Below are 24758 nucleotides of genomic sequence, written 5' to 3'. Positions count from 1 at the left end.
CACAGAGATGGCTGAAAGGGCTACATGCTTTACATGTAGAATTCAAATCCCAGCACTTCGTGATCCACTGAGCATTGCTGGGAATAAGCTCCAAGCACCAATCCAGGAGTGTCCCCAAGCATTGCCAAGTGTGGCCCCGAAACAATGAAATTGTCAAGTTTTTTGGTGGGGGGGAACATGTGGCTGTGCTCAGGACATATTCAGGGTCAGCAGTGTGTAAGGCAAGGTCCCTGGCTTTTGTACCATCTCTCGGATGACTACAATAGTAAATTTTATGTTATTATATTTTATCATAGAAAAAACATTTGTTAATTTTTGGGGGGTGGGGGATTTGTGCTATACCTGGCAGTACTCAGGGCTTACTCCTGGTTCTGCACTCAGGAATCACTCCTGGCAGGCCCAGGGTACTTTGTGGGATGCCGGGAATTGAACCCGGGTTGGCCACATGCAAGGTAAGCACATACCCACCGTACTATCATTTTGGCTCCACATTTGTTCATTTTTAATTTTTCCTTTGTTCTTAGGCCACTCCCCTGTTAGTGCTTGGGGATCATCCTGGCAGTTCTTAGGGGAGCATGAGAAGCTGGGGATTGAAACCGTGAAAGGCATGTACTCCATCCCTTTGAGCTGTCTCCAGTTCCTCCACTGTTATTTTGGGGAGACCACACCTAGCAGTGTGTCTACTCCAAGCTGTTTTCAGGAAACCATATGGGCGCTAGGTCACTCTAGTTCTCTGACCATCTCTCCTATCATAATAAAAGGAATTTTTCTTTTCGTATGGGGGGGTGGGGCATGATCCATACCTGGCAGTGCCCAGCTCTGTTTTTTGAGGATTCTTCCCTGCTGTAAGGCAATTATCTTAACCCCCTATCCTGTCTTTCCAGTCCCAGTAAAAATAATTTTCTAAGGAAATAAGCCATAGGTTTAGAGGGATGGTACAGGAAGTAAAGCAGTTGCTTCACATGTGACCAACCCAGGTTTGAATTCCTCGTACCACAGCCCCCTGGACACCGCCAGAGATCACTCCCAAGCACAGAACCAGAAAAAACCTAACCACTGCCAGGTGTGGCCCCAAAAAGAACAAAAGCCTCAGGGCCAGGGAGATAGTACAAGCCTTGCTTGGGAAAAGTGTTTGCCTTGCAGACAGCCTACTTAGCTTTGATCTCCAGCACCTCGGCACACTCTGAGCCATCCCCCCCTCTTTCTCCTCAGGACTGATTCCTGGGCACAGAGCCAGGACTAAGCCCTGAGCAGAGCCAAGTGTGACCCATAGGAGCATATATGCTTCCTATAGGAGCATGTATGGTCATATTTTCCATCACCAGTACCCACTTACACCCTCCTTCCCCTAAAAAAATGAAGATATCAATAAAATTTTTAAAAGGGGCTGGAGAAATGGCATAGCATGTAGGCCTTGCCTTGCACGCAGCTGACCCAGGTTCAATCCCTGGGGCCTCATATGGTCCTCCAAACTTGGGAGGAGTGATGCCTGAGCGCAGAGCCAGTAGTAAGCCCTGAACACTGCCAGGTATGGCCCCCAAACAAAATAAAAATGAAGCCGGTGTATAAAATCCAAAGTTGAGAGTATATGAGATGAACACAGATTACTTTCAAAGAGATTGCCCTTTTAAAATTTAATTTTTAAACAGTTCTGGGACCTAAGGGATAATACAGCTGTTAGGGTGCTTGCTTTCCACATGGCCGACCCAGGTTTGATCCCTGACCATTTATATGGTCCCCAGAGGACCACCAGGAGTAATTTATTTATTTATTTTTTGCTTTTTGGGTCACACCTAGCGATGCACAAGGGTTACTCCTGGCTCTGCACTCAGGAATTACCCCTGGCAGTGCTCAGGGGACCATATGGATGCTGGGAATTGAACCCGGGTCAGCTGCGTGCAAGGCAAACGCCCTGCCACTGTGCTATTGCTCTAGCTCCAGGAGTAATTCTTGATTGCAGAGCCAGGAGTGGCCCTTGCTGAACATCAACCAGTGTGGCCCCAAAACCAAAAAAAAAAAAACCCAAACTCCCAAAGATTCAGTAGTTTATTTCCTGTGCACTAGTTTAAAATTTTTGAACAGATTTTCACCTTTAAATAGTGATACACTGAATTTTATAAATTAATCATTGTAAACCCTAGTGTGATATATCAACATGATTTCATGCATTAAAGGCAAAATATTTCCTAATTAAATGTAAAATTGTACAGATAACTTCTGGAAGACTTCCATTTTGCAGCTTTACAGTAAAACATTTTGTTGACCTCCTCATTTCAGTTTGCTGTTCTGTTCATTCACTGAGTGGAACTTGTACTGATTTGAGCCCAGTTTGTTCCAGGGTTCTGGGTTATTCTTTCTGTCTTAGAGGACATCTATTTTGAACAGTGGGATGGGTAGCAGAGAATGCTGCTCCAGGACCTCCAGCTTCAGTAAATATGAAAAGGACATTCAGGCTCAGGTGCTTCTTAGCCTGATAGCTGATCTGGCAGAACATGTTGCAGCAGAGGCTTGAGTCAGGAAGGAGAGGAGGGAAAATCTGCAAGGTCCAGGACAAACTATTCTCTCCTACCTTTATTTTCCTCTGTCCCACATGAAAAAAAATGTGTTGGGTCTGGATGGATAATAGCAGCGCCTGCCTTGTACCCTTGTTTGATCCTCAGCACTCCATATCATCCTCCAAGCTACCAGGAGTGATCCCTGAGTACGGAACCAGGAGTAAACCCTGAGCACTGCCAGGTGTTTCCCCCAAACATTTCTAGTTTGCCTCTCCCTTTCTCAGCCTCAGCTCCCCTTCACTTGCTCCTTTTTCTAGGAAAATTTGGTTGTGTCACCCTGGCTGGGGCTGATGGTGAGCATGGCTGTCATTCTCCTTGACTGTGGCCTAGAGTTTCTCCTGCTTGAGAATGTTGTGCACCACTTTAAGTATCCCTGTGTGCTGGACCTGAAGATGGGTACCCGGCAGCATGGAGATGACGCATCAGCCGAGAAGGCAGCACGGCAGATGAGAAAGTGCGAGCAGAGCACGTCAGCTACCCTGGGTGTCAGGGTCTGTGGCATGCAGGTGAGTCACTTCTAGTGAGAGCCTGAGTACTACTGCTTGTATGTTCTGGGGTTGTGTAGGGGCCTGCCTGCCAGCCTATCAACTGTCCTTTTAGCCCATATTGGTCTAGAATCTTCTCAGAGGTAGGTGACCTGCCCACTGTGTGCTGTCTGTCCTTAAAGGGTCTCTCTTTTTTTTTGAATGGGGGCTGAGGAGCATACCTGTTAGTGCTCAGGGATTACTCTTGAGATGACCCAGATGACCCTGGTGGGCTCAGGACCATGTGTGGTGCCAAGAATCAAACCGATGTCAACCTCATACCAGGCAAGTGCCTCGCCCGCTATATTATTACTCTGGCCCAATTCTTTGTTTGTGTTTTAGGCCACACGCAGCGATGCTCAGGGGTTTCTCCTGGCTCCACACTCAGGAATTACTTGTAGTGGTTCTTGGGGGATCATATGGGATGCCAGAGATCCAGAATTGGCCTTTTTTAAGGCAAGCGCCATACCAGCTTTATTATCCTGTCCTGGTCCTTCCTTATTGACCCTGATCTGGACTCCAGGCCAAAGACTATTGTCAAAGCCCGTTGCCTTTGCTGTAGGGCCAAGACAGACTTATTTTTTAGCGAAATGTTCCTAGTTTGAGTCTAGGGAGCTTGCAGAACTGGCAGTTGGGGAGAGAACCTATCAGGTTATTCTTTAGTACCCTGGCTTTATCCAGGGTAAACCTGGCCTTCCCACTCTGGTTAGGTAGGGGGCAGGCAGAAAAGCAGATTGGTCATAAATACTTTCTAGGCTCACTCTCTTTTGTCTTCTGGGATTTCAGGTGTACCAACTGGACACGGGGCATTACCTCTGCAGAAACAAATACTATGGCCGTGGGCTCTCCATTGAAGGCTTCCGCAATGCTCTCTATCAATACCTCCACAATGGCTTGGACCTGCGACGTGACCTTTTTGAGCCTGTCCTGAGCAAACTTCGGGGCCTAAAAGCCGTGCTGGAGCGGCAGGCTTCCTACCGCTTCTACTCCAGTTCCCTGCTTGTCATTTATGATGGCAAGGAGTGCCGTCCTGACTCCTACCTAGACCGCCGGTCCGAGATGCGTCTCAAGCACCTGGACACAGGGCTTTCTGAGGTGGCCTCATCCTGTGGCCCCAGCACCAGCCCCAGCACTAGTCCTGAGGCAGGCCCCTCCTCTCCACCAAAGGTGGATGTCCGCATGATCGACTTTGCACACAGCACATTCAAGGGCTTCCGGGATGATCCCACTGTGCATGATGGGCCAGACAGAGGCTATGTGTTTGGCTTGGAGAACCTCATCAGCATCATGGAACAGATGCGGGACGAGAACCAGTAGGCCCTGTGTGGGCCCCCAGAACCCCTTCCTCTCCACCCGCAGGCAGGGACCATTACTCTGAACTCGCCGTGAGGACACACAGACTTGCTTTAAAAGGGTTATATTTCTCTTTGGTGTAAACTAAAAGAAATGTATTTAGCTGTAGCCTGGAATCCATATATATAAAGTGGAGGGCAGAACACATTCCCTCAGCCAGGCTCCTTAGCTTTGTGCTCTGACTGCTGTGTCCGGGCTAACTTCCTTTAGAAATGGAGAGCTGCCCCCTGGTGGGCTTGGCAGTAGGGACAGGGTACCCTTGGACATTGGTGTCTCTTGCCTAGGTCTTTGGTTGCAGGGCCTTGCTGGTTGTAGGGTAAAGCCTTGGGCTGACACATGTTCCCTCCATATATATTGAAGTTGAGGGGATTCGGGTGCCCATTTCTTTGGGGGACTTTTCGATCTTGTGTCAACCAGCTCTTTTACAGATTCCTCCAGGGCCAGCTGCACATGGCTGGGCCCATCTTTGCTTCTGACCTTGGTGTGAGGCTAGATTGATAAAGCTGGGCTAAAGCCAGCTCATGGTAGAGGGCTATCCATGGGGTCCCCAGGCTCTTTGGCACTTGAACCTGCCCCCGCTCCTGCCTGCACAACCCAGCTAGCCTTCCTTACCAAGATTTCTTGCTTGAGGCAGCCACCCTCTTCTTCCACTGAAGGGGCCCTGCTCTATTTGCTAAGAGTTAATGCCCCCGTAGGCATCAGAGCCTTTGGTGGCTCTGGTCCAGACAGTATTTGCACTTCTTGTGCTGTGGATAGGGTTCCTTTTCCTCTAGCTTGGGCAGCTGTGCTGCCCTGAATGAACAGCTCTTCCCAGGGCTCCCGGGCTTTGGTCTGCTCAGGGTCTCCTCTTCCCCCAGGCCAGGCTCCATGCAGCAGTCCAGGTGAGGAGCCTCCAAGCTTATGAGAAAGAACTTGAAGCTTGTTTGCTTGTAGGGAAATGGTCTGAGTCCTGGGTGCAGTTGCCTAGATTTTGCTAATGAGAGTTTTGTCTCAGTTCTGATGTGTCCATTTGTCCATATGCCAGCTCCTGTCTCTTGGGATTATGTCACTGGGTTGTAGCCTTGCTCACTAGTAAATACTGATTTTCTTATGCTTTCCTCAGCAAAATACTCTTTCCCATTTCTGAGGTGAGCTTTGTGCCCCTTAGCAGGTGTTGTTGGTTTGATTTTTTTTTTATAAACAGCTGGTAGCAAAATGAATTGTAGGGGGGGTGTTTTTCCTGCTGACCCAGCACCCTTCTCCCCCTGATCCCCAACACTGACAGTGGTACAGTAAAGCTCATGGGGAAACTCCTTTCTCTTGGTTTTAGTAGTTCTTGCTGCCTGTCTTAGTGACTCAGAGACTTGTGTCCTCTAATACATGACACCAGGAGCTGATACCACTTACCTTGCCATTGCCAAGGTTCGTGCTTTAACCTTTGAGCCTAGGCCCACTGTCTTTGTCACTTTGGGGATGTCCCTGTTTGGGCATTAAAGGTAAGCCTACCAGCCTGTATCTGTGAGAAGCCTGGGAAACCAGTGAACTATGTTTCAGGCCCTTACAGGTGTAGCCTCATGTCCCACGTGGACTCCTTTGTGGATTCCATCTCTTGTGGCCCTCAGACCCTGGTGCCAGTTGTGGGCAGGTTCCCATTGCTTGGGGCTAGAGGTGCAGCTTGCCTGTTATGGTCGGTAACGACCATCTTCTCTCCTCTGCCATTCTGTGGCGTTCGCCATAGGAGCAGTGGCGCTTTATTAGAATATTCAGTCATTTTCTGTCAGGGCAGAGGCTAAGACAAAGGGCCTGGGACCACTGAGGACCCCATGGTTGACTCTCCAGCCTGAGGGATGTGCTTGTGGCTTGAGTTCCTACAGTCTGGAGCAGTTGCTCCGCTCCGTTTTGTTGCTCCTCATAGTGAGGGGCTGTATCCAATTATATTAAGTGTTTTCTTGGCACTATAAAGAGCAGAAGGACCTGAGATTTTGCTGCTTCTCTACCGGGGAAGGGTCCGCCTTTTTAGTATTTTAACACTTGGGACACCCAGTCTTGTTACCAGATGGGTGGTGGACATGTGCGCACACACATGGTCACTATTTGCTGCTGCTCCAGTGCCAGAGGGCCCTCCCTGCCAGGTCCTGCCTTCCCAGCCTCAACTTGGGACCAAAATGCAATGTGGGATCACGGGTTGGGGCGCTCCAGTGACCCCTTAATAGTGCTTCCCTGGGCCAAGTCAACACCAGCGCCCTGGAATTGGAGGGAGGGATGGGTGGTGCTTAAAGAGGAAGGGGACCAGTGTAGCAACTTGTCAGGGACCCCCCACCCCTCCATCACACTGGGGCCTGTGTAGTGGGCAAGGGTCCCCACCCCCAAGGAGCCCAAGGCGTGGGCTCTCAGTAGCCGTTGTGTACTGACTCACACTTGGCCACCCCCACGTCCTCGATATTGCTTTGAACTCTAAAGCTATTTTGGTTTTGTTGTTTTGTGCCGGTTCAAAAATGTTTTCAAACAAAAATAAAACACCGCGAAGGACTCGGTTCCTCTGCTTCTCGGAGGGGAACTGTAAGGCCTCGCCTCTGGGTATCGCGCTCCACTTCACCCTCCTGGAAGCTGCCGAAACGCGCCCGAGGCCGCGCCGGACATCACACGGGCTTCCTTCCGCCACTTGGCACAGTGGCCAATTCTCCGGGTCTTACGTGAGGGGTGAGGGATGCTCGGGCTTTGACCCGTCCCCTCCCCTTTCTGTACACCTTGCGCTTTCCGCCCCGCTTGTGTCTGAGGTCGTGTATGTCAAAATAAAGCCGCTAGAATCTGAGGCGTGTCTGAATCTCTGTGAGCAGCGGGCAGTGGCGGTCAGCTCCTGCCCTTCGTGGCTCTACCCGCGGGTGGGTGGGGTAGGAGGGGGCCGGGAGGGGCGGGGCCGGAAGCGGCTGGGAGGCCGCAGACCCGGGCGCGGGGAGCGGAGGAAGCCCGCCCTTGGCGCCAGTTCCGCCTTTGGATCCACCAATGGGCGCCCGACCCGCAGGTGCCGGCGTGGTCCCCATGGCAGCCCCGCGCGCTCGGGCCCTGATTGGCTGCGTCTGCGGAGGGGGCTGCTCCCCGGCGTCCCGACGCCAGCAGGCCTGCCACGTACGCGGCTGTTGATTGGCCCGCCCAGGGACACGTCACTGCCCGCTGGGTCCGGCCTGAGTTCCGGACCGCAGCCCTCCGTCCTGCCGCGTCTCGTCCGGGAGTGTGACGGCCCTCAAACCGGCATCTGGGTGGACTGGGCGGACCAAGCAGAGCCAGAGTTCGCCGGTCTGGCAGGTGAAGGGCTTGGGTCTGGGCACGGCGGCGTCGCAGCGCTGCAGGCGGCCAGGAGGGTCGCGGAACCCTTGGAGCCCGTGACTCGCTCTTGCGCCGCCCTCAAACGCGATGAAGGCACTGATCTTGGTGGGCGGCTATGGGACGCGGCTCCGGCCCTTGACGCTGAGCATCCCGAAGCCACTGGTGGACTTCTGCAATAAGCCCATTTTGCTGCACCAAGTGGAGGCGCTGGCCGCGGTAAGGCTGGGTCTGGGGGTCCGAGCGTAGTAGGCACCTGACTAGATGAGGGACGGCTTGTGACTGGGGGGTGGGGAGGCTCCTGGCTTCCGAGTGAGCCCTGCACTATTCTGACAGGCAGGTGTGGACCACGTGATTCTGGCAGTGAGCTACATGTCTCAGGTGCTGGAGAAGGAAATGAAGGCGCAGGAGCAAAGGGTGAGGCTGACTCTTGGCCCTTTATCTTGGTCCCGCCCAGCCTCCTGTCCTTTGTAGCCTGGTGGGAGTAACCTGACGGGTGGCTTCTCCCTTCCAGCTGGGAATCCGAATCTCCATGTCCCATGAAGAGGAGCCCTTGGGGACAGGTCAGTAGTACAGGCATGGCAGCTGAAAAGGGTCTGTGGCCAGGAAAGGCCAGGGACCACCTGAATGGGGCCCGCAGTGCCTGGCCCAGGGGTTTGGGACCTGCCTGCATGAAGAGGACTTCTCGCCCAACTGCAGCTGGGCCCCTGGCCCTGGCCCGTGACCTGCTCTCAGAGACTGAGGAGCCGTTCTTCGTCCTCAACAGTGATGTGATTTGCGACTTCCCCTTCCAAGCTATGGTGCAGTTCCACCGGCACCATGGTCAGGAGGGCTCCATCTTGGTAAGGGACTGGTTCTTCTCTGACACCCCCACCCCCCATCCCATGCCACCCATCCCAGCCTTGAACTTTCCCCTCATGTTGTAACTTTAAGCAAGCGGGGCACAGCCTGTAGCATTTGGGACTGGACTAGGCTTGAGGTCTCTGCATTCAGGTGACCAAAGTGGAAGAACCTTCTAAGTATGGTGTGGTGGTGTGTGAGGCCGATACGGGCCGTATTCACCGGTTCGTGGAGAAGCCCCAGGTGTTTGTGTCCAACAAGATCAATGCGGGCATGTACATCCTGAGCCCTGCAGTGCTGCAGCGCATCCAGGTGTGTAACCGCCTCTCAGGGTGGGCCTGGGGGCAGACTAAGCCACTGCCACTACCGACCTGCTCACCAGCCGCCCACTCCCACAGCTGCGGCCCACATCCATTGAGAAGGAGGTCTTCCCTGTCATGGCCAAGGAGGGGCAGCTGTATGCCATGGAGCTGCAGGGTGAGGCTGAGGCCATTGGGCGGGGGTGGTCGGTGACTGGGCTGAGCCCCCTGATGCATTCCCTCCTTACAGGCTTCTGGATGGATATTGGGCAGCCCAAGGATTTCCTCACTGGCATGTGCCTCTTTCTCCAGTCACTCCGACAGAAGCAACCTGAGCAGCTATGTTCAGGCCCTGGCATTGTGGGCAACGTGTTGGTGGTGAGATTCTTGCCCAGCCCCTCATAAATCCTCTGTCTAGGAGTGGGAGGGTGGGAGACAAAAGGCGATTCACTTGAATTTGCCCTTTTGTTCCCAGGACCCAAGTGCCCGTATTGGCCAAAACTGTAGCATCGGCCCCAACGTGAGTCTGGGTCCTGGCGTGGTGGTAGAGGACGGCGTGTGTATCCGGCGGTGCACAGTGCTGCGGGATGCCCACATCCGCTCTCACTCCTGGCTTGAGTCTTGCATTGTGGGCTGGCGCTGCCGCGTGGGCCAGTGGGTAAGGCTATGGGCTGGGCCAGATGGGGAGAGAGGGGCAGGGAATGTTCTTGCCTCACTGACCAGGACTGCCCCCTCCCTTCGAGGTGCGCATGGAGAACGTGACAGTGCTGGGTGAGGATGTCATAGTTAATGATGAACTCTACCTCAATGGGGCCAGCGTGCTGCCCCACAAGTCCATTGGCGAGTCGGTGCCGGAACCTCGCATCATCATGTAACGGCCTTGGGGCTGAGCCTCCCTTTCTCCATCGACAAGTGGAGCACTGGCCTGAGACCTCCGAAAGCCCCGGACTCACTGCCATTTGAGGGGGCTGAAGCTGCTGGACACCTGCCTTCTCCTGGGGACATAATCCGGCAGGATCCTTGCTGGGTGTGCCCCTCTAAAGCCTACTCCCTCAAGAAGGGGCAGGCCAGGGCTGTATGGAATAATAATTTAATGTTCACTGTGGCCCTGACTGAGAGTCAAGCTCAGGCACAATTAGGGCATGGCTGGGCTCCTGCCAAAGAGGTTACACAGGCAAGGAGGTTGCACGTGGCTGGGGGTAGGGGCACACACACAGGAGATGGGAACTCATAAATAGGGCCCAGTCTGGGTTCAGGGGTGCAGCTTCCTGCTGTGTGGGCTAGGAAGGCCTAGGTGGCTGAGGAAGTGGCACTTGCGTTGGTGGCTTTCTCCCAGTCCTCTACAGACACGATGGTGGCTTTGCAGAAGAAGCAGTCCTTGTTGTTCATCAGGTGCTGGTTGATGCAGGCTCTGCCATGGGGGAGGGCAGGAGGAAGGCCTGGGTCTCCCTGTCATTTCCTCCAGCCAGTCCCCGCACCACCGCACATGCCGGGGGACCCACTTACTTGCAGGACTTGTGGCCACAGGGTTGGAACACAGCAGAAATGGGGTGTGCATAACAGATGGGGCAGAGGTCCTCCTCACTGGTGGGCTGTAGGGGGCAGAGCATAGGTCTGGGGTTGGGTGGTCAGACCCTGCCTCTGTGGTAAGCAGTTTTGCCTGTGTGTATGTGGGGGTGGGGGTGCCTGTGTGCTGTGGCTCCACTCACCAGGGATGCAGCCGCCGCCTGGGCAGATGCAGAAGTCAGGTGTGTCAGCATCTGTTCCACTTGCACCAGCTCCTCAGCACTGATGTAATCTGTGTCTGGGGTGGGAGGGGCGGCAGGTGTTGGGTCAGATGGGGCCTTAGAACCAGGTGTCATCCTGAGAACCCCTGCCTGAGAATTTGCTCTTGAGATTCCGCCCCAAGTCCTTCTCTCCCCAAACACCACCCCCCCTCCACTCACAGCTCTGCAGGGAGAAGCGCTTCCGGTCAGGGGCAGGCAGGGCAGTTCCAGGGGCAGGGGGCTCCGGCTGTCCCAGGAGGTAACAAATAGACCGCAGCTGGAAGCAGGGGTCAGCCAGAAGCACTGATGTGGCTCGCTCTTTCCTGGGTGGGACGGGACAGGGCAGTTGAAAGGCTTTGTGAGGCCTGCACCGTCTCTCTTGCAGGGGTGGGAAGTAGCAGTCTGCTAGCACAACTGCCCCAAGTCTTCCATCCCATTGAAGACCACACCGCCTAGGAGCCAGCTTAAGGGAGCTCAGGGAGTCACCCAAAAGATTGAAAAAACTAGCTGTCCCATATTAGTCTTTTAAACAAAACAAATACACACATTAGTGAAAGATAAGGGGTGGGGGGGAGGAGCATTAGTGGCTTTGAAGCATGCATCCCAGGCTCCCTTCTACGTCTTGGGAGATATTTGCTCTGCTGCAGGTTTGGGGAGCATCAGGGGTCAGACTTGGGCCCCCTCTGGTGGCCACGTAGGGCCCTGACTCTTGGCGCTGCAGCTGCCCCGCCCCTCCAGCAGGAGCCAATGGTGGCCCCGAGGCCCGCCCCCTGGGTCCCGCCCCCTGGGAGAGCATTTAGAGAGCGGATGGCCCGCTCTCAGTGCCTGGAGAGCAGAGCGGGGGAAGCTGCAAGGAGCCGAGCAGCGAGAGGTTGGCTGTTGGGGCGGAGCCCTCATCTCCCCTCCCCAGGGTAGAGCCTCTTCCACAAGCCGAGCGGAAGTGGGTGAGTCCCGGAGCTGCGTCCCGCGGTCCCCACCATGGCTTGGCTGGTGCTGTTAAGTACCGCGCTGTGCATGCTGCACCTGGGGTCCAGCAACCTGGACTCTGAGGACTTCGTGCCCCGCACAACACATAACTGCCCTGAGAGATGCATCTGCTCCGCAGACCTGCTGAGCTGTGCCGGTCAGGGGCTGCAGGGGGTGCCAACCCCTTTACCCAACACTACTGCAGACCTCGACCTGAGCCACAACGAGCTCCAGCGCCTGCAGCCGGGCTGGCTGGCACCCCTCTACCGGCTGCACACCCTGCGTCTGGGTCACAACAAGCTGGACATGCTGGGTCGTGGGGTGTTTGCCAATGCCAGTGGCCTCCGGCTGCTCGATCTGTCATCCAACTCCCTTCGCGCATTGGGCCGCCACGACCTGGAGGGGCTGGGGGCGCTGGAGACCCTGCTGCTGTTCAATAACAGCCTGGCCCGCCTGCACGAGCGCGCCTTCCACGGCCTGGCCGCGCTCAACTGTCTCTACCTGGGCTACAACGAGCTCTCATCCTTCTCCTTCCACCACCTGCACGGCCTGGGCACAACGCACCTACGGACCCTGGACCTCTCTTCCAACCGCCTGAGACGCCTCCCTGTGCCTGACCTGGCCGTGCTGCCAGCCTTCCTCAAGAACGGCCTCTACCTGCACGGCAACCCTCTGCTCTGTGACTGCCACCTCTACCACCTGCTGCAGCGCTGGCAGCAGCGGGGACTGAGCGCTGTCACCAGCTTTGCCCGTGAGTACACGTGCCTGGCCTTCAAGGTCCCTGCATCCGGTGTGCGCTTCTTTGAGCACAGCCGCATCTTCGAGAACTGCTCGGCTGCCCCCGCCCATGGTCTGGAGCGGCCCGAAGAGCAGCTGCAGGTGCAGGTGGGGCGGTCTCTGCGGCTGCACTGCAACACCAGTGCCCCCGCCGTGCGCATTGCCTGGGTCTCCCCTCAGCAAGAGCTGCTCGTGGCGCCGGGATCCCGCAACGGCAGCATCTTGGTGCTGGCGGACGGCAGCCTGGCCATCAGTCACGTGCAGCCGTGGCACGAGGGGGTCTTCGTGTGCTTGGCCACTGGGCCCCTCCTGTACCATGACCAGACACACGAGTACAACGTGAGCGTGCACTTCCCACACCCCGAGACTGAGGCCTTCAACACGGGCTTCACCACCCTGCTGGGCTGTGTCGTGGGCCTCGTGCTGGTGCTGCTCTACCTCTTCGCACCGCCCTGCCCGGGCTGCCACCGCTGCTACCACCGCACCCGCCGCTGCTGCTGCTGGCCTCGAGCGCCCAGCCCGCTCCAGGAGCTGAGTGCCCAGTCCTCGGTGCTCAGCACCACGCCGCCTGACACGCTCAGCCGGAAGGCCAGTGTCCACAAGCATGTGGTCTTCCTGGAGCCGGGCAGGAGGGGTCTCAATGGTCGGGTGCAGCTGGCGGTGGCCGAGGACTTCGATCTCTACAACCCTGTAGGCCTGCGATTCAAGGCAGGCTCGGAGTCGGCCAGCTCCACGGGCTCCGAGGCTGTGGTGATGACCTAGGCCGCCCAGCGCCCCACCTGCCTGCTCCCTGCTCTGCGTCTTCCCTGCTGCCATCCACAATAGCTGCCCGAACCGGTGGGAAGTGTTGGCTTGGTCCTCCACCACTGGGTGGGCCTCAGCCACCTGCTCACTGGTGGTAGGGAGCTGGAGTTCCCAACTTCTCCACCGCAGCCTAGGACCCCAAAGCTCCCAGAGCCTGTCTGTGCCCGCTAACCCTGCAGCCTCCTCTGGGGAGGACTTCACAAGCCCACCTGGAAGAGGCTGCCTGAGGGTCCCAGCAGCATCCTCGGGTGGGGTAGTCTCAGAGGAACATTCCAGAGGAAGCCCTGCCCACCCTGTGCAGAAGGAAAGCCAGAGCAAGGGAGAAGTGACACTCGGTCACCAACATCAACCTGCCGTTAAGCTTCAGGACGAGGCTGGTGGGGAGGCCTGAGGGGTTTGGTCTGAGCCCCGCCAGGGCCGCCCTGTCTGGTCACAGACATCCACAGGCCACTGTGGGCGGAGCCTCACTCAGGGACCCCGGAGACAGCAGCAAGAGGCTCATAGCCTGGGCCCCTGGGCAGTGAGTGAGAAGCTGAACAGGGCCAAGATGGGAGGGCCAAGCCGGAACTCGCGGTCTCTGGGGGAAGATGCCGCTTACGGGCTGGCACTGGTCTCAGACTAATGGCTGAGGCAGGCTCTGCAGGGAATCGGGGCTGGGAGCCCTTCCTGGCTGGGCACCGAGTGTCTGAAGTTTCTTAATAAAGGTGATGAACGCTCATGGCTGGAGCCTTTGCAGGTGCAGGGAGTGAGATGCGTTCTTAGCACTGGATATCCGATAGGCCAGCACCCCACCCTACCCCCAAGTCCTGCTTCCTCTGCCCTGGCCTGAGGCCCAGTCAGCAGCAGCTGGTAGCCTTGACTGGCGGCCGCTGGGCATCCAGAGATGCAGATGCCACCAGTCCCGTCCTGCGCCCAGGCGCCGGGGGTCTCCCACTCACCCTGAGGCCGGGCCGTGCACCAGCAACCGCACCAAGATGCCCGTCACTGCCACCAGGATAGGGTAGTGGTCTACGCTCTCTAGGCCTGAGGGGAGAGGGAAGGAGGTGAGCTAGCCACACACCCTTCCCACTGCCCCTCCCCATAGCAGGGGTGGTCTCAGCCTGGAAGGGCTATGTCTCACGGAGCCCGCGCAGAATGGACACTCAGCCTCGCTGCTCCTGCAAAGGACCCTGGGCCTGAGGTGTAGGGTACAGGGCACCGAGGTCCTCACCAGGCAACCGCAGAGTGACGACGCGATCAAACAGGTTCCTCTCTGCTGTCACCCGATTCAGCACCTGGTTCAGCAGCTGTGAGAGCAGGAGCCCGTTGGCGGGTGGAAGGACTCTCTTGAGGGGTGACCCCCCAGGGCACTACCCTTCTTGCCCAGACAGACACACCTGTGCAAGACGCTGAAGCAGCATCTCAGATGTAGGCTGGGTGGCGTCCAGGAATATCTCGGGCACTAGCGTGATAGTCATCTCCAGGACCCGCAGCAGGCTGACCGAGAGGTCAAAGCAGGTGGCACAAACCTTGAGCTGCCGGCTGTCCACGAAGTTCCGCTCCAGGCGCTCAGCGGCCTGCTGTATCTGCGTCACCGACAGGGGCACGGGCAGGGGTCAGTCCAGACTTGTCCCGCACAGACTGGGCCCCGGGGTCCCACCCCACTCACCTCCTGGATCATGCCGATGAACTCCGAAAAGGCCCAGTTGAGCTGGTTGAGGACGCTGTTGAGGAAGCTGGGGGCCACGTCAGGGCCCTGGCGCAGCAGGTCGGCCATGTGCTGCTGCAGCAGCGTGGAGGGGCAGGGCTCTGCGGATGGGGTGTGTGTCAGCCGGGAGCCACTGCCTGGGCACGTCAGGGTCCTGCCTGGGGCTTGGGCTGAATCCCTCTCTCTGCTGGCCTGGGCTGCGGGACTGTCGACCCTGACACACCAGCCCTCGCTGTCTCCCCACAGGTACGGCACGCCCCTTGGGGAAGGCTAGATCTTGGACCACCTCACTTGGTAAGGCTGGCACCCCCCAGAGCCGATACTGGGCCCTGCTGTCCTCATGGGCCTCTGCTGTCCTTGGTCTGGCCTTGGCATATGGCCGAGATGGTGGGCGCCAAGTCTGGGCTGAGAGGCCGCAGTAACTGGAGCCGTCAGCCACAGCCGGGCTGGCACCCCCAGCCCCCATGCAAATCAATAGTTCTGCAGCAGGAGGACGCGACTCTGCGGCTCAATTTCACCCTGGAGGCGAGACCAAGACAACTGGCCGGGGATTGCTGTGCGACTTTGCACAGGACACCAGGCTTCCAGGGGCACTCCAGGCCCAAGCACTGCGTGCAGGGATAGAAACGGACCGTGTGGGCCAAGGGGAACCACCATGTGAGGGCAGGACAGCCTCAGCAAGCTGGACGGTTCCAGTGCTGGACCAGGCCTCGTGAAGGGCCAGTGCTCCCATGCCTCTAAATTGAGGGTGTGACCTCTGACTCTACCACATGCCCCTTCCTAGAAGTCCCAGGTACACCCTGTGGGGCTCTGTGCCTCCCTCCGCACTTGGTGGCATGGGGGAGGGCAGGGTCCCAGGGAGGGCAGGGAGCTGACTAAGAGGGCAAGGGCCGGGGGCCAGGAGGGCTGGGAGCAACGTGCCTGGAAGCTGCTGCCCAGCCCGGCCATGCAGGGCTCCCAGCTGAATAACCACAGAAGTGGGGAACAAGGGGAGCAGTTCCAGAGGGACCCTCAGCTAAAAGGAAGCAGGTTAACGGGAAGCCCAGGAGACAGACGGGGAGTCTGGGCCTCCCCAACAGGCCAGGAGAGGCACAGCTCAGGTGGGAAGGCTCCCGGCCTGGGCTCCCGGGACACTCACTCTGGAGGCTAGGCAAGTTGGCGTCCTCAGGTTTGGTTTTCAGCAGGTGTGGCAGCCGGGTATAGCGGTACCCGAACCCGCAGCCCTGGGGACAGTGTCAGTGGGAGGTGAGCGAGGTGGGCGGTCCTTTCCCTCCAGCCTGCTGGGGGGCCACCTTTCACCTGCTTACCCGCCAGAGCCGCACCAAGATCCAGTTGGTCTGGGCCCAGGGCCGCTGCTCGTAGGGAGCCAGAAGACTCCGTACCATGGCAATGCGCCTACAAGGGCAAGGGTCGCGGTGTGGGGTGGGGGCAGCGCGGTGCCTTGCAGGCAGGCACCTGCCCCAGCCCCCGACCCTACTCACTGCTCCTCAGGGATCCGCTCCACGGCCCGCAGGGAGTGCGGGTAGCACACATAACTGGCCAGGGCCTGCATCAGCGAGTCCCGGATGTCTGTCGGGAAAGGTCAGAGGGTCTCAGCACAGGTCAGCTGTGTGTCCTGGCCCCGCCCCACCCCCCAACCCTTGCGGGACCTCACCAGTGCCCACGATGCGGGTGTCAGCAAAATGTTTGGCGAGGATGGCAGCCAGGCGGGTCAGAGTCTCCTCGTAGCCTGCAGGGTGAGGGAGGACTTGGTGGCTGGGAGTTGGGGGGCCCAGAAGTAGGCTTGTCCCCCTGCCATCACCCTCCCCTGGGAGTGGGCTTGGGATATGAGCTCCAGAACTTGCTTCAAGGGCCAGTCTGGGCCCAGACAGCATGAAACTTCGGTACATGCATTTGCTGGTATCCATGGGAGGACTGGGAAGATTCACTGGGGTGAAGGCAGATCCCATAGGAGCCCCAAGAGCATGAGAACCCATTCAAGCACAGCGCTCCCCACAGACAAAACTTACTCCTCGGTCCATTGTGGGTAAGGGCTGACAGACCCCCTGGCCTGCCCAGTCAGCCGGGAGCCAGGGTCACCGAGGAGTTTGGGGGCCCCAGGAGACCACGTAACTCACCCCTGGACCATGGTAGCACCATAAAGAATGTGGAAGTGGGTTCCCCACCCTCTATGCCCTCTGATTCCCTCAGGGATCATGGAAAAACATTAGTTCTGGGGCTGTCAGTACCACAGCAGGACACTGTACCAGGTGGGGCTGCTGAGCAGTGTTGTTTGATGGGAACAGAGCAGACAACTGCCTGCCCATGCCAGGACTGACCACGGGGTCCTAATTTACACTCTCCCCTGGCCTCACGGTGCCATCACCTGGAAGCTCCTCCATACTATGCACGGGGCCAAAGTAGTTCTTGAGGGCGCTGTAGCTGTTGATGGCCACGCTCAGGTAGAACTCGGGCATGAAGGCGAAGAGAGACCCTGTGCGGTCGCCGTGTTCAATGGTCCGCAGGCAGACACGAAGCAGCCAATAGATGTCTAGCATCTTCTCCTGCAAGGAGCATGGAATTGTGAGCTGGTCTGGGGATCAGGCAAGGTCTCCCCCAGAAAACAGCATGAGAAAAGGATCCCAAGGGAGAGTGTGATGGGGCCGGAGAGAGAGCACAGCAGGGAGGGTGCTTGCCTTGCACATGGCCGACCCGGGTTTGATCCCAGACATACCATATGGTCCCTCGAGCATCACCAGGAGTGAATCCTGAGTGTAGAGCCAGGAGGAACCCCTGACACTGCCAGGTGTGGCAGGGGGCTAGAATACACAGCAGGCCAGAGGGCACATCCAGCCTGAGGGGGGCCCCCAACACAGCCCAGACTCTGGGCCAGAACCCTGCTCAGAGCAAAGGGCTGCAAGGGCAGGTGGACCAGGGCGGAAAGAATCTGCAACTCCACCTTGGCCCCAGACAGCAGTCACAGTAGCTGGATGTTCAGGACTGGGGAGGCAGAGAGGGCTGTGGGGGGCAGGGAAGGGCACCCTCATTTCAAGGGTGAGAGAGCCTCCACAGAGGTCAGAAGGGAGAAGCAGGGCACAGGACACAGGCACAGACGAGGAGCACGAGCTGCTTAGTGATGCCCCCAAAGAGGAGGTGCTGAGGAGGAACGAGGCGCTGGGGTCCGGCTCACGAGGGGAGGAAGGAGAAGGCCAAACTGCTGGAGGCGCAGCGGCCACAAGAAGCAAACGAGACCTGAGAAGCAGCCTGGCCACCACTATGGGTCCAGACAGCCCACAGGAGGCCCCAGGAAGGGTCACTGCCCAGGACCAAGCTCCAGGCTCCACCTCAAGGCGTGGAGCTGGACTGCATAGACTTCCCACAGGCCCCGCTGTCCAGCATGGGAGAGAGTGCAGGGGTTAAGGTACTTGCCTTGCCTCCCACTGACCCTAGTTCAATTCCTGGCACCCACACATGGTCCCCCAAGCACCGCGGAGAGTCACTGCCGAGCACTGCTGGGTGTGACCCAAAAAGCAATCAATCAATAAAACCCAAGAAGCTCAGCAGGTGTAAGCTAGAAATATTAAATAAATTTAGGAAATCTGCAGGATACAAAATGAACACAAAAATCATTTGTATGTCTTGGGGCTGGAGTGATAGTACCGCAGGCAAGGGTCTAGCTTTGCCCGTGGATGACCCAGGTTTGATCCCTGGCACCTCATACGGTCTCCCTAGCCCACCAGGAGTGATCCCTGAGGCACAGAGCCAGGAGTAAGCTCTGAGCATTGCCAGGTGTGGCCCCAATACCCCCTTGCCCCAATCATTTTTTATTTCTATACACTAGTAATGAGCAATTCAAAAAAGAAAATTAAGAAAATAATTTCACTGATGCCAGAATGAGAAAGAATAAAACATCTAACCATAAATTTAACCAAATGGGGGCTGGAGAGACAGTACAGTGGGTCAGGCACTTGACTTGCATGTGACCTATTCAGCTTCAATCTCGAGCACTCCTTAAGTCCATGATAGAAATGACCTCTAAGCGCAGAGCCAGGAGAGCTGGGAGTAAGCCCTGAGCACCACTGGGTGTGGTCCCCAAGCAAACAACAACAAAACCGAGAAATATTAAAAGGTACAAATAAATAAAAAGACATCCCCTGCTCACAGACATTTAACGGGGTTAAGATGGCCATAGTATCCAAGGCAAGCTACAGAGTCAATGCAATTCCTATATAAATACCAAAGACATTTCTTGCAGAAACAAAACTCTATCCTAAAATTCATATGGGTCTCAAGGGATCCCCCAAACAGCTTTTCAGAACAAAGTCTGAGATTTCACACTTTGATTTCAAGGCATATTGCAGGGTCCAGAGCTCATAACTGGTCTGGGTTCGAACCCAAGCACCCCACGTGGTCTTCTGAGCACTGCCAGGACAGATTCCTGAGTATAGAGCCAGGACTAAACTCTGAGCACTGCTGGAGTATCCCAGAAACAAAGCCAAAACAAAAATTTTTATTGCAAAGTCTTAATAATTAAAAGTATGCATTTGCATAGGGCTGGAGCGATAGCACAGCGGGTAGGGCGTTCGCCTTACAAGCGGCCAACATGGCCGACCCGAGTTCGATTCCTCCGCCCCTCTCGGAGAGCCTGGCAAGCTACCGAGAGTATTCGATATGCCAAACACAGTAACAACAAAGTCTCCAATGGAGACGTTACTGGGCCCGCTCGAGCAAATCGACGATCAACGGGAGGGCCTTTTTTATGCATTTGCATGAAAATAAGATATGCAGGGGCTTGAGAGGGAGTTCAGCAGGGGAGCCTTTGCAGACGGGAAGCCCAGGCTTGATCTCTGGCATTGCAAGGTCCCCTGAGCACCACAAGAAGAGATCCCTGAGCACAGAGTTTCGAGTAATGTCAGGTATACCCCAGAACAAAGCACTGCACTGTCTTTCCGTTGTTCATGGATTTGCTAGAGCGGGCCCAGTAACGTCTCCGTTGTGAGACTTTGTTTTTACTGTTTTTGGCATATCAAATACGTCACAGGTAGATTTCCCGGCTTTGCCGTTCGGGCGAGATACTCTCGGTAGCTTGCCGGGCTCTCCGAGAGGGGCGGAGGAATTGAACTCGGTTTGGCCATGTTGGCCACATGCAAGGCAAACGCCCTACCTGCTGTGCTATCCCGGAACAAAAACAAACAAAATATATGCAGGGAAAGCTGGTGATCCACATGCAAAGGAGCAAAGTTTGACCCTTACTACACATTAAATGCTGAAATTAGCTCATAGTGAACCAAAAGTTTAAACTTAGTTGTTCAAACTATAGAGCTCTTGAAGAAAACATAAAAAATCTGAGGACCTGGTTCTGGCCATGATTTCTGGAATATAACAACAAAGCACAGACAAGGAAAGAAAATAAGGTTAAAATCTGCATCAAAGGAAAGAGCATGGTGAAAAGACAGCCCACCACAGAACGGGAGGAAACATTAGTAAAATATAATCCAGTAAAGAATTAATAGTCAGTGGGGACTGGAGCCATAGCACAGCGGGGAGGGCGTTTGCCTTGCACACGCCGACCCGGGTTAGATTCCCAGCATCCCATATGGTCCCCCGAGCTCCGCCAGGAGTAATTCCTGAGTGCATGAGCCAGAAGTAGTCCCTGTGCATTGCCAGGAGTGACCCAAAAAAGAAAAAAAAAAATTAATAGAAAATATACAGAACTCTACAAATTAATTACCTAAAAAATAAAGAACACAAAACCTAGAAACCCAGTTTTTTTTTCAAATGGGCTTGAATTGGCATTTCTCCAGAGAAGATATAAAAATGGCCACTGAGCACATGAAAAGGTTTTCAACTCTCAATTGGAAACGGAATCAAAACTACAATGAAATACTACCTCACACCCATTAGAATGGCTACTATCAAAAAAGAAAAGAAGAAAAAGAGGCAAGTGAAGAAAAGAAGGGAGGGGGCTGGAGTGGGTAGGGCATTTGTTTTCCATGCGGCAGGTCCGGGTTCAATTCCCAGCATCCCATATGGTCCCCTGAGCACCGCCAGGAGTAATTCCTGAGTGAAGAGCCAGGAGTAACCCCTGTGCATCGCTGGGTGTGACCCAAAAAAGCTAATAAATAAATAAATAAAAAAGAAAAGAAATTAAAGAAGGGAGGACGGGAAGGAAATGGAGCCCACATGCCCTGCGGTTGGGGATGTGGCCAGCACTGCCACAGGGGAAAGGGTGGGGATAAACACCCAATACACGGAGAGCATCCTCGGAGTGAAAACGAGTCAGAGGGAAGGGGCAGACAGACATAGGATGGCTGTGCTCATTTATGGGATATTTTCAAAAAATATGAAAATAATGCACAAAGATAGCAGAAATGAGGGCCGTGAGGACTGGTACATGGTTGGAAACTTGCCACAAGTTGTGGGGGAGTGTCGTTAGGACAGAGAAAGGCCCACTCTAACAACCTAATTGGAAATTATCACTCTGGACAAGAACTGAGTGCTGAAAGGAGATAAAGTGATACACATGATAACCTTTCAGTATTGCAAACCACCGTGCCCGAAGGGAGGGAGGAGGAGAGGAGGAGGGGGAGGTGAGAGAGAGAGAAAGAAAAAGAGAGAGAGAGTGTGTGTGTGGGGAAGAAAATGTGTGAGAAGGGGAGAGAAAGAGAGTGAGGGGGGAGGGAGGAAGACAGAGAGGGAGGGGAAGAGAGAGAGAAAAGAGAGAGAAAGAGAGCGAGAAAGGAGAAGGAAAGTATCTGTCATAGAGGCAGGACGGGGGAGTGAACCTGGGGACACTGGTGGTGGGAATGTACACTGCTGAAGAAACCAGGTGTTGGACTGAAACACAATCATGAACTTTGTAATTTTGTATCTCATAGCGAATCAAGTTTTAAGTCCAAGGTTACTAGAAAGATATTACAAGGTGTTTTTCCTGAAATCACCAAACCAAAAAAAAAAAAAAATCTAATAGTTCTGCTTCTGGGTGTGGACCCAAAATAATTGAAAACCAGATAGTGGAAAGACACTTGCACACCTGCGTTCACAGCAGGCGACCCTGCAGACAGTGAGAGATGGAAGCAATTCAAGCAGCCGCTGACCGCTAGGCGCGGTCTCAGCAGAGTGGAACGTTATTCAGTCTTTATTTCTGAGCCACACCCAGCTTGCTCTGAGCTCAGGGACCTCTCCTGGCGGGGCTCAGGGGACCATATGGGGCGCTGGGACTGAAGCCAGGTTGCCACCTGCATGGAAGGTACCCTACCCGCTGTGCTATTTCTCTAGCTTGTTATTCAGTCTTTCAAGGGCACATGTCACCACCCGGTTAACTGTGCAGCTGATAAAGGGACACATCAGGGGCAAAGGCCAAGTGCCATGGGTGTCCTATGCCATGCAGGCTGGACTAGGGAGTCGGACTAGGAGCCTGGTGGCGCCGGAACTGAGGTGAGAGAGCAAAGAGCTGCTTCATGAAACTTGCTGGAGTTCTGTGTAGCAGGAGGACGAGCCCTGCAGACTGACCGCTCAAGTTGCGGATGCGCTTGACACCACTGACCTCCCTGGAGAACGCTGAGCTGGGGAGTCAGTATTTTACCACAACTTAAAACACGGTCAAGATGGTAACTGACATTAGGGCTGTTTCACCGCGATGGTGCCGGGAGGGCAGCGTTTCTCAGATGGTGCAAGGGAAGGGCAGGCTGCGTCCTGATGGAGCAAGCTGGGCCCCAGGCCAACCAGGCAGCAGCTCGAGGCAGGAGGGGACGCAGGGGCTGCCCTGGCCTGGATGCCGGGCAGGGAGGCGATGAGGGGCAGTAAAGAAAGAACCCCAGGGTGGACCTGGGGGTCGAGTCTGACCGCCACACTACATGGTCTAGGGTAACTCCAAGGACAATTGCTCTGGGAGGGCCAGGGACCATCTGCCTGGAGTCATCAGTGACAGGAGGGATCTTGAGGGTACCTTGGTGACCCAGGAGTGAGGTGGGGGACCATAGCCCCTTGCCCTGGCCACCTGCACTCACCTGAGAGTAGACAGTGGCGTGAACCCAGGCAAGACGGCGACTCAGGTGGTCCAGTTTTTCTGAGAAAACCTTCTGGCTCTTGGTCAACTCTGCAAGGATGTCCTTCCTCTGCCAGGGAAGGAGAGACTCAGAGGACACGGCCCTGCTCAGACCCACTGCCCCCCAAGACAGCCCCGGTGCCTGGGCTGTAGAATAGGGTCAGAGTCACCCCACGAAATGTGCAAGTGAGAATGCTGTGGGTCAGAGGGCCCAGGCCACGGCAGGGACTGATGACAGATGGGACAGGGGTTCAGCCTGGACATGCCTGGCCCTGCTCCCCAGGCTAGAACAGTCAGGGAAGGGGGTGTCCAAAGGAGTGGGGGAGCCAGGTCCTGCTTCCTGTTGACTCTGCCCACGGGTTGAGGAAGCACTCAGAAGGAATCCATAATTGATGAGCCGGGCGGGTGTCAGCACTTAGGGCGGGGGAGGGGCTGAGGGAGGGGGGTGCGGGGATCACCTGGGCACAGGCTGTGCCAGGGACAGCCCTAGAAGCAGAGAGTCAGTCCAGGCTCTCTGTGCTTTGGGGGTCCCGGTGGGCTGCTGACCTTTTGCAACACTCCTCTACCAGAGACACACCCGCCTGTCCAAGTCTTACCCGCTTGGGGCAGCGGCGGAGCTTGTCCTCTGTGTCCCTCAGAGCCATGGCGTACTCGTTTACGTCATCGGAAACACCCACCATCTAGAGTATCAGATGCCACACATCCAGGGTGATGCCTGGGCACCGCGCCAGGCTGCTCCAGACCCAGTCTGGATTCCCCCAGCCCCGCCGGACTCCAACCTTAGACCCAGGCCCCACCCATAAGAGTCTGCGAGGCCCTGTCTGCGCAGCATGTTTCTATACAGACACCAGCCCAGCAGAGCATGTGCTCAGGTTATAGGTACACGCACACACACGAACGCACGTATGTAGGCATGCAGACATACACACAGTACATAAACACAAGTACCAACACGGCATGCACAGCACACACATACACACAAACCAATATGCATGTACACACAGCACATACACACACGTACCAACACATGCATGCACACACAGCGCAGACACATACACATGCGCACAGATACACAACACATACACACGTACCAGCATGGGCATGCACACACAGAGCAGACACGTACATGCCAACACATGCGCACACACAGCGCATAAACTCATGTACCAACATGTGCGCGCACATACACACATACCAATACCTGCATGAACACACAGAGCATACACACATACACCAACATTGGCATATACACAGAGTGCACACACGCGTATACACAACACACATGCAGGAGCAAAAAGGTACATGCACACATGTGAGTGCGAACCTTGCCCAGTTGCTGGTGGACGCTGAGGTTGTACATCATGACGGCGCCGTCAAGTACTTCCAGCAGCGAGTTCTCGGTGAGGGGCTGCTCGGGCTCCTCGGGGGGCCTCCCCAGCAGCAGACCCTCGTTCCAGTGGCCACCCTCAACTAGAAGGGGGAGAGGCGGCCTCTGGGGCAGGTTCCAGTCCTGCAGCTCTGGGGCCTGTTTCTGTGCTCTGGATCTCTTGCCCCGGAGAGCAACCCCCCACTCCCGCCCCCGAGGGAAGGGGTGCGCCTGCTGTGCTGCGGGCCAGCCGGGCCGCCGCCACCTACTGTCCTCGCGCGTCCGCTGCTCTGCGCTCAGCGTGCGGACCTTCACTTTCTCCGAGGTGCTCAGGGGCCGCCGAGGGGTCATCAGGCTCACGGCTGCTGTGCTAAGGAAGCGGTTGGCTCGGCCCAGGGTTGGAGAACTGAGCCAGCCAGGCCGGGGCAGGGGCAGCGCGCCCCCCATGGCCAGGGCCTGCATGGGGCGCTGTGGGAGAGAGGAGGCCAGACGCCA

At 55.9% G+C, this 24758-nt stretch overlaps 4 protein-coding genes across 5 annotated transcripts in view; 3 read left to right on the top strand and 1 right to left on the bottom strand.

The window, feature by feature from the left end:
- Nucleotides 1–7223, top strand: part of IP6K1 (inositol hexakisphosphate kinase 1) — a 34018-nt gene extending 26795 nt beyond the window's left edge. Inside the window, exons 5-6 of the mRNA XM_056129039.1 lie at nt 2886–3061; nt 3866–7223. Of these exons, the coding sequence (XP_055985014.1) occupies nt 2886–3061; nt 3866–4396 (707 nt within the window). The 3' untranslated portion in view covers nt 4397–7223. The remainder of the gene's footprint in view (nt 1–2885; nt 3062–3865) is intronic.
- A 371-nt stretch (nt 7224–7594) lies between these two features.
- GMPPB (GDP-mannose pyrophosphorylase B) lies at nt 7595–9976 on the top strand. 2 transcript variants are annotated; one of them, XM_056129026.1, is made up of 9 exons: nt 7595–7951; nt 8069–8149; nt 8247–8295; nt 8432–8574; nt 8726–8884; nt 8971–9049; nt 9122–9249; nt 9347–9529; nt 9615–9976. In XM_056129026.1, exons 1-9 carry the CDS (start codon nt 7823–7825, stop codon nt 9744–9746), a joined length of 1083 nt encoding a protein of 360 aa, XP_055985001.1. In that variant the 5' UTR covers nt 7595–7822; the 3' UTR covers nt 9747–9976. The 2 variants fall into 2 exon arrangements, with proteins under 2 accessions (XP_055985001.1, XP_055985002.1); XM_056129027.1 differs by having other exon boundaries at nt 7823–7951; nt 8073–8149.
- RNF123 (ring finger protein 123) overlaps nt 9946–24758 on the bottom strand; it is a 26900-nt gene continuing 12087 nt past the window's right edge. Inside the window, exons 24-40 of the mRNA XM_056129029.1 lie at nt 24533–24731; nt 24222–24367; nt 23494–23577; nt 22860–22967; nt 17237–17414; nt 16526–16600; nt 16353–16440; nt 16179–16266; nt 16010–16094; nt 14833–14972; nt 14561–14749; nt 14395–14470; nt 14123–14207; nt 10818–10960; nt 10581–10675; nt 10378–10463; nt 9946–10282 (exon numbers count right to left, since the gene is read on the bottom strand). Of these exons, the coding sequence (XP_055985004.1) occupies nt 10162–10282; nt 10378–10463; nt 10581–10675; nt 10818–10960; nt 14123–14207; nt 14395–14470; nt 14561–14749; nt 14833–14972; nt 16010–16094; nt 16179–16266; nt 16353–16440; nt 16526–16600; nt 17237–17414; nt 22860–22967; nt 23494–23577; nt 24222–24367; nt 24533–24731 (1986 nt within the window). The 3' untranslated portion in view covers nt 9946–10161. The remainder of the gene's footprint in view (nt 10283–10377; nt 10464–10580; nt 10676–10817; nt 10961–14122; nt 14208–14394; nt 14471–14560; nt 14750–14832; nt 14973–16009; nt 16095–16178; nt 16267–16352; nt 16441–16525; nt 16601–17236; nt 17415–22859; nt 22968–23493; nt 23578–24221; nt 24368–24532; nt 24732–24758) is intronic.
- On the top strand, nt 11478–13285 carry AMIGO3 (adhesion molecule with Ig like domain 3). Its single transcript, XM_056129025.1, has one exon. It carries the CDS (start codon nt 11616–11618, stop codon nt 13140–13142), a length of 1527 nt encoding a protein of 508 aa, XP_055985000.1. The 5' UTR covers nt 11478–11615; the 3' UTR covers nt 13143–13285.

Source organism: Sorex fumeus, unplaced genomic scaffold, assembly GCF_029834395.1.
Source record: "Sorex fumeus unplaced genomic scaffold, SorFum_2.1 ptg000072l, whole genome shotgun sequence".
NCBI classification, from domain to species: Eukaryota; Metazoa; Chordata; class Mammalia; order Eulipotyphla; family Soricidae; genus Sorex; species Sorex fumeus.
The sequence above is the reverse complement of the archived record's forward strand: the minus strand, read 5'-3'. Positions and strand labels throughout refer to the sequence as shown.